We start from the raw sequence: 7,720 nt of genomic DNA, 5'->3' as shown, positions 1-7,720 counted from the left end.
GGGTAGATGGGGTGAACCTCTCTCATGGGTCTCTGCCTTTACTGTTGTCTCCACAAACCTCAGAACAAGAAGAAACCAAGAGGGAGAGCAAAGCCATCCAAGACCACGACAAGTGCTACCCAAGCACTACCAACTTTGCCTTGGAAATGCCACCAATGTCCCCGGAGGGTTTTGCAAAGAGCAATCCCCCAGTATGAACTGCGCGGGAAGGGAGAGGAATAGATATCCATATTGACATTTGCCCCTTTAATTCTGCATTAAAATTATAATCACCGGTTCATCTCCATCACATGCTCCTTTTTCATCTCTCCCGTCTACACGTCTCTTGGAAGAAGCACATAAGCCGGGATGTTGAAAGATCCTTAATGTTTCTTAGGAGGTTGAATACCCCCCAGTACTTGATGTCAGGAGAGGAAAAAAGCTCAAATTTGCCTCACCTGCTTCTTAAGTGTTGCCAGCACTTTCCAGGATTAAGCCATTACAATCTCCTTAAGCAGTCATGAAATAAAATAAACACAAGTGCGATTTTCTGGTCAAAATAAAAATAAAAAAAAAGTCCACGTGCTGAACAGAAATGCTTTCTGGAGTTGCGAGTGCCAGGCAGATTTATAGCCTGATTTTTAAATGCGGCTGCTTGATCTATGTGCGCAGACTTTTCTGATGTAGTTTTTGGGCTCTCACTTTGCCATTGAACTACGCCTATTTTAACCTTAACTCTCAGAAGACTCCTGCAAACTTCCAGAGTAAGCACGGAGCAATAACTCTCTGAACTACTAAAGGAATCAAACTGATGCAATTTATTTCCACAGAACCGTGCAATAGTCAGTGATACACTGAATCCATGTTTTTAACACTTTTTAAAGGACTAAAACCCTGGAAAGAATGAATTAGGCATGCTCTGAAGCCTGAGCATTTAACAGTTTTCCACTCGGTTGTAGAATTTTAAGACCACCAACACTGGATACTGGCAAAGATTATCAAAGGTATTCTGGGCTGAAATACATACTAGTCGGAGGGCTTGGCCACTAAGCAACTGGAAAATACTTCATGAAAGCTTTAGCCGTGCTATTATATTTTGTAAAGAAACTTTAAGAAAAAATCCACAGTATCTAGAAGGTTAAATTTGGGGCAGGGTGACTCATTGGGAAAGTATGTACTGCACAGAATATTGTCTTCTCTGCAGATCAAGCAAACTGTTAATACAGCAGAGAGGTATTTATGGTCCCAGCACTGCAAAGCAGGGTTGAAAGGGACTAACGGGCTGGGATCTGTGCAGGATCCGGGCAGCGCATGTGCACAGGGACGCGGGGCTGGCTGGAGCAGCCTCTGCAGCCACGAGCCACCGAGCCGCACACCTGGAGCCGAGCAACATCTGGAATTGCTAGAAGCTGGGAGACCCTGGCATTGAAATGTCTCTTCTTGTGCTAAAGTGAGATGAAAAAGTACAATTTCGAAAAAATGCAAGCAAAACTTTTTTTTCTTTTTTCCACATCAGATAAAATTTCAGTTCCATTTTCTGGAAGTGTCCTGATTTTTCCAACCGTTTCTGTTGCCTACTACAGTATTACAAAGAAATCTACACATGCCAAAACAGCCACCATTTGATAAGGTCCTTGGTAGCCCATAAGAATATCGCAGAGAACTCGTTTTACATGATGGGAAACTCAAACGGAAAAAGATCATTATTTACGAACCCAATGCCCAGAAGCATGATGGATGCTGTACAAGACAAAGGTGGTACAGGCATCCAGATATTTTGCACAAAAGCAAGACAGTTCAGAAGCCAAAAGTAGAAAAAACCAAACAACAACAACAAAAAAACCCACAAAAAAACCCCAAAATCAAAAAACAACACCAAAAACCAAGCAAGAAATTGCCAAGGGATTCACAAAGCTTCTATCCTTGATGAAAAAAAAATTGATTAAAAATTCCTTGGCAAGCAACTTTATTTATTTTTCTTTTTGCTCTCCAACTGCAGAATAAAAAGGACCCATCTTAGTAAATCTTTCTATAGCTATTTACTGTGCAGAACTTACGGAGAAATTTTAAACACTGTAGACATTAAACTGCAGGTCAACAGCGGACATTTCAAGCCCAGACAGCCGAGGACCTTCAGATTCAGTATTTTTTTTTTCCTCTCACTTGTGTGCGGTTGCTTACGCCAATAAACAGAGCATTTCTCTCACTCGCCACAATTGCTCGCCTTGCCCGCGGTCCTGTGATCACTGACCGAGGGTTGCACGGGGCAGAGCTGAATGCGCCGCTGTTCAAAGCGGATCTGCCGGGCTTGCTGTGCCGGACCGATGACACCCGGAGAGACACCCCCGCGTGTCACCAGCTACCGCTGATGTCATCGTGAGCGTGTTGCGGATGCAAGGAAGTAATAACTCTTAGATGATCTCATAACACAGCATATTTAATTGACATAGAAACGTAGTACGTTACAATATATTCATATATGTTGTATATTACAACATATTCAAAGATGGGCAGTTTTCTAAACAAAGTGTAGACAAATCCACATGACTCCCATGCAAGACGGATTAAACTATGAAACGAACCAAAATCTTAATAAAGTAACCGAAGACGACAATAGACTTATACTAAAATCAATAAATAGGTACATATGTATATACACACACAAAATACAGATGTAAGGCTAAAAGGTCCAATTTTCATTTGCAATGAGGTGAATTCCAGTGATGGGGCAGAGAAGAGTGGCCTTCAAGTCAAAATGAACTACATCAGCTTATGTCAGGACACTGTAAAGGAGTTTGTTCAAATGAAAATGAGACCTTCACGTCACTGCGAAGCAAATACACAAAATTTTGTGTCTTTGTCTTAAAATGAAAGCCCCATGTACCAGGCAGTGGTCTCCTAACGGAGTATTTCTGCACACAGGAGATAGGTTCTGGAAGTCCAAAAATATCATGGAGGGGAGTATGCAAATTCCTACAGTTTCTTTTATTTTTATTTCAGAAAGTGCCACTTGTTCAGATTAAATACTCTTGGATCCTTCAATGCAGAGGAAGAGAAAGAAAAGTGTCGATGTTTGCAATGCTAAAACTTACCCTATCAGGTTCAGCCAAGGACAGGAATTTGAAGGCTTGAACACTTACCTGGAGTTTCAAAGAAAATTACCCAAATGTGGAGGTCTCTCTCCTCCTCAGGTACTGTCCCTGGAGTTTACCCGCATCTGCTCTGCAAAGGGGATCGCACCTTTCCTGGCAGAAGCGCTCCACAGCAGCCAGGTTTTGGGTCCCCCTCTCTGCCGCGTCTCCTAAGGAGACGCGCTCCAGCCTCCTCTGACCCTGCAGCTCTCGGCTGTGGCAGCAGAGATCACCCTGGAGAGGCTTCGCTGCAACCAACCAGCCACAGCGCAAGGCTTGCCCAGCTATGTAAGGGCTGGCACGCTCACCTCCTCATCGCCACTGCATTTGGAGCTTCCCTGATTCATTTTCTGAGGTGAACCATTCCTTAAGTGAATTTTTAAAAATTCAGTAAGAATATGTTTTCCCCTTTTAATGCAGCTGTAATAAGTTTTCATTAAAAGAACTGTGTCTAGGAGTGGGACAGTCCCTCTGGTAAGACACAACGCCTTATTTAACTGTATGATTTAACTTTGGACTTCACGTGATTAACGTTCATAGCCAGACCCATCAGTTCCTGAGGAGCGGAAGGGGTCTTTCACTGTTTCTGCTGTCTTTCCTGGTGGCATGCTCCATCGCCTAATAAAACCCTCCTTGAGATTATAAAGTTTTTCCTAACATATAATCTAAATGCTCCCTGCTGTTTAGTCTATCCCTGCTGACTAATGAGAAGATCTGATATCTCACCTTATTAAAACATCCTTTCTTGCAGTTGTAGACAGTTTCAGCAATTTTCCCAGGCTGGACAGACTAATTTTTTCTAGACATTTCTTAGAAATTCTCTCTCAGACATCACCTTGCATTGCTAGTGCTCAGCTGTGCATCTTTTCTCTTGGTTCCCGTAAAAAACCCAGCGTTGTGCAATAAGAGCACATGTTTTGATGCAAACCACTCAGGATATTTTGCCCTGCCCATGCTGTCCTTTTCAGGATGCATCTTATTTACATTATCTACATGTATAGTAGCCATCCGTGAAGCAGAGCCAGATCCCTCACGGGAAGCCAGCAGCATCACTTGTGCTTTTACATCTCCAAAGTCAGCTCTTTCTCCATCTCTTTCTTCTCACCCCAGGACGTCCCGCTGGGCTGCGGCGGTGGGATGACACACACCGACTTCGACCGGTTCTGCTTCACTTCTCGAACCTTTTCTGCATTCCCCACTGCGGGAAGAGAAAAACACCAACTTGTATGAGAAATATTCTTCTTTGGGCGTCAGCAGGAATGAAGAAATACCGAGAGCTACTGAGGCGGCTGTTTGCTCATTGGGGATGAGCTATTCCACTGCAAGGATCACTTTTCAATTATAAAACAGAAGATCAGTGTTTCAATGGAAGAAAAAGAAAAAAAAGACAATTTAAACCCTATTTTGTACTTTGAAATATGTTAAGTATCTGGATCAGTATCATCATTCTTTTGTCAGTCCCCACAAGCGACTTTGCAGAACAAAAATTCCTATCAGTGACTACCTTAAAATAGCTTTTCAAGATGCAGGTGTCCTGCTGGAGCACCTATAATTTCACGTTGCCCCATTAAGTGATTTGGGGGGGGTGTACACGCAATCACGATGGAAAGGTCACAGTCTTCTGCTGGAGGGTATGTCGGGGGCCGTTCTGCTCACATTTTCCCTGGGCCAAAAAAAACCCCACCCAGAAACACCGCTTTTTATCACTTTGCTCTGCTTACACTCATGTTTTTCTTCAGGAAGAATATAGTTTAAACATTTATAATAAACTGTGGATTAAAATAGCTACATCCCCAGCAGACGGTTGAACACACGAATGCCACACAATTGCGTTCCTTCCATCTACTCTTGCCAACCTGCAGTAAGATACCTTTGTGCAGAGAAAGTGCCAGCTATTCTACAGCTCTGTATTTAGCAAGTTTTTAGTTAATTGTTTAAAGAAAATTACAAAGGAAAAAAACATTAGAAATAGAAGGACACAAAAAGATTGAAAGGAAACTTTCTTGCTTCTTAAATATTTTTCCAGTACATATGTAATAAAGAAATATTCTGTACATTAACATCAGACCCAGCCCCTTAACCTATCTCAGCCTATATTGGGAGGCAACACTATTTTTTTGTGTTTTCAACAAACATTGAATCTTTTCAATCATCACTTTTACAGACATGATTGTGCTAAAAGGTGTTGTGCCAAGTATTGTAAAAATTCAGTGCTCAGTTTCCCACTGAACATCTCATGTGGTTCAGAGGCTAAAATGACTCTTTCTACAGTTTTGACCAGCTACACTTTGTGTGAGGGTTCATTGATATTAAACCATTTTTTTTAAGTGTGAAAACTAAGCTTTCAGTTATCTAAAGACTGAGCTTGGCTTTACTAAAACGTGAGGTCTTGAGCCACTGATCTTTCTGTAACAGATATTCAAAACAGACAGTGCTGCTAATGGGGCACTCAAAATGCATTTAATAATACTTAGCAAGCAAAAAGAAATACATCTTAATTTTTGGAAAGCATTCGGGCACAAGCTTCATGTTTTGAAGTATCATTTATTTTTATAAAGTTTTAGTTTATGCATTAGCGTCACCAGAAGCAGAATGATCTGCAATTATTGCTGAACTTCTTAGCGCTTGGTGGAATATGAAGAACGGTACCAGTTTCAAATCCTTGCCTGGCTGGACACGGGAGACAAGAACACTCTGTGTAAATTCACGCACCCCCTTGCAGCACACAGGCAGTAAGGAGATCAAACACCTGGACTGGGACACATTCTCGCTGCCACGGTTCCCAGCACCACTGCCTGCCCCCGGGCAGCTGCCTGGAGCACCTTCGCTGCCAGCCGTGCATCCCGGCGCACGCCGAGTCTTGCCTCAGGTCGGGCTGAGACGGGGCCCTGGGGCTGGGAAGGCTCTCGGCTCTGCTTGCTCACTCATGGTGCTCATCTAAGGAGCCCTACTTTGTCCCCCGGGCTGGAGCGATGGCGCTGCCGCCCTGCCCGCTGCCGCCCTGCCCGCTGCCGCCCTGCCCGCTGCCGCCCTGCCCGCAACACAGCCCAGGTCTTCCCGCTGCTGCCTGCAGCGAGGTAGGGAGGGCAGGAGGCTTTGCCGTGGCCGTCTCCCAAATCCCAGCCCTGCAACGGACATGCCACGGACCTCAGGACATCCTCCCTGTCCCCCACGGCGCCGGGGCAGGGCGAGCAGGGGAGGTAGGAAATCACCGCCGGCACCCACCAGCTCCCCGGCTTACCGGTGAAGGAGCGGCACAGCCTGGGCAGCGTGCTGGAGTCGCCCTGCGCTGAGTAGGAGTCGTCTTTCTGTGATTAAGGAAGAAAAGTGCTTTAATGCATTTATGAAGATTGCTAGCAAGTCTGTTAATGACCCTCCTGCTTCATAAACAAGCCATCTGCAATCCCCAAGGACGCCGTTTCCATTTGTTTTACTTTTGCCAAGAAAAACAAAAAGAACTATGGCTAAAAATAGACCGAATAGATGGCAGGAAATATTTACAGACACCAATTTGTTTCGAGTTGGTGGAAGAGGTCTGAGCTCTCCAGGAGTGATTCGGCAGATAGGATGGGAGGGAGCAGCCCTGGAGCGGGGAGGACGGGGCAGGCGAGTGCGGGAGGCAAAGCCCATTCCCAGGACACGGACGTTTCTCACCTTGGCTGTTCCCCACCCTGGCTACAGGCCAAGGAGGCAGGTAACGAGCTTGCATTAACGAGCTCCCTGTCCTTTCACTCCAGTGCTAATCTCCACCCTTCAGGAAAAAAAAAAAAAAAAAGAAAAAAGAAAAAAAAGCAGGTAGCACAATGCTGCCTGAATTGTTCAGTGCTTCTGTAAACTGGGAATAAACCTCTTACACAGCTGTGATTTGGCACCTCGGTCCAGAAACCCAGACTGCCAAAATAACTCTGGACACCTCCCAGCCTGGTTTTCTGTTTTGTTTCTGTTCGTTCTCCTCCCTCCCCTAACGAGGACCGATGCCCTCCATCCCTTGTTCCCACTTTTATTGACCATTTTAATAACAATGCCTTCCCGGCTCCAGCAGCAGCGCCCGGCTCCCTGGAAAGCCATTCCCAGGGGCATTTAACGATTCTCAGAGCATGCTCCATGAAAGGGCTCCGACATAATTACCAAAGGCAGTATGTCATTTACACACATGGCTTACAGGCAGCTCCAAATAAGCTCCTTCTGGGGGAGCGTACTCCAGTTTTGGCAGAAGAAAAGAGGACGAAGTTGCCTGGCTACAGGTGCAAGGATTTTCTGGGTGCTCAGTGGTAAATAAAAGCTATCCTGGGTCTCAGAAACCGCCCCACCAGGGTACTCTGCGTTGGATCCTTGCCTAAAATAAGGCAAGCCCAAAATGCGGACAGTGTTCGGAGCCAGCGTGATGCACAGCTCCAGGAAGCAGCAGCCTTCGGCAGGAATTCTGTCCTTAGGCGGAGGAAGGCGAACTTTCTGCTGGAAATAGTCAGTCTTGGAGTTAATCCTCTGGGCTACGATTCAGATCTGAAGTCACCTCCTAGCCTTGCCAAGGTTCTTATGCCTGGTGTAAATCATTTAACCTGCGCCGTCGGCTCGGGAGGGATGAGGATTGTTCTTTTCTTACTTCTTCT

At 45.1% G+C, this 7,720-nt stretch overlaps 1 protein-coding gene across 1 annotated transcript in view; it reads right to left on the bottom strand.

Moving 5' to 3' along the window:
• Positions 1-4,159: 4,159 nt before the first annotated feature.
• LOC142087906 (sodium/hydrogen exchanger 2-like) overlaps positions 4,160-7,720 on the bottom strand; it is a 29,159-nt gene continuing 25,598 nt past the window's right edge. Inside the window, 2 exon segments of the mRNA XM_075162694.1 lie at positions 4,160-4,308; positions 6,352-6,426. Coding sequence (XP_075018795.1) covers positions 4,160-4,308; positions 6,352-6,426 — 224 coding nt within the window.

Source organism: Calonectris borealis, chromosome 13, assembly GCF_964195595.1.
Source record: "Calonectris borealis chromosome 13, bCalBor7.hap1.2, whole genome shotgun sequence".
Classification (NCBI taxonomy): domain Eukaryota; kingdom Metazoa; phylum Chordata; class Aves; order Procellariiformes; family Procellariidae; genus Calonectris; species Calonectris borealis.
The sequence above is the reverse complement of the archived record's forward strand: the minus strand, read 5'-3'. Positions and strand labels throughout refer to the sequence as shown.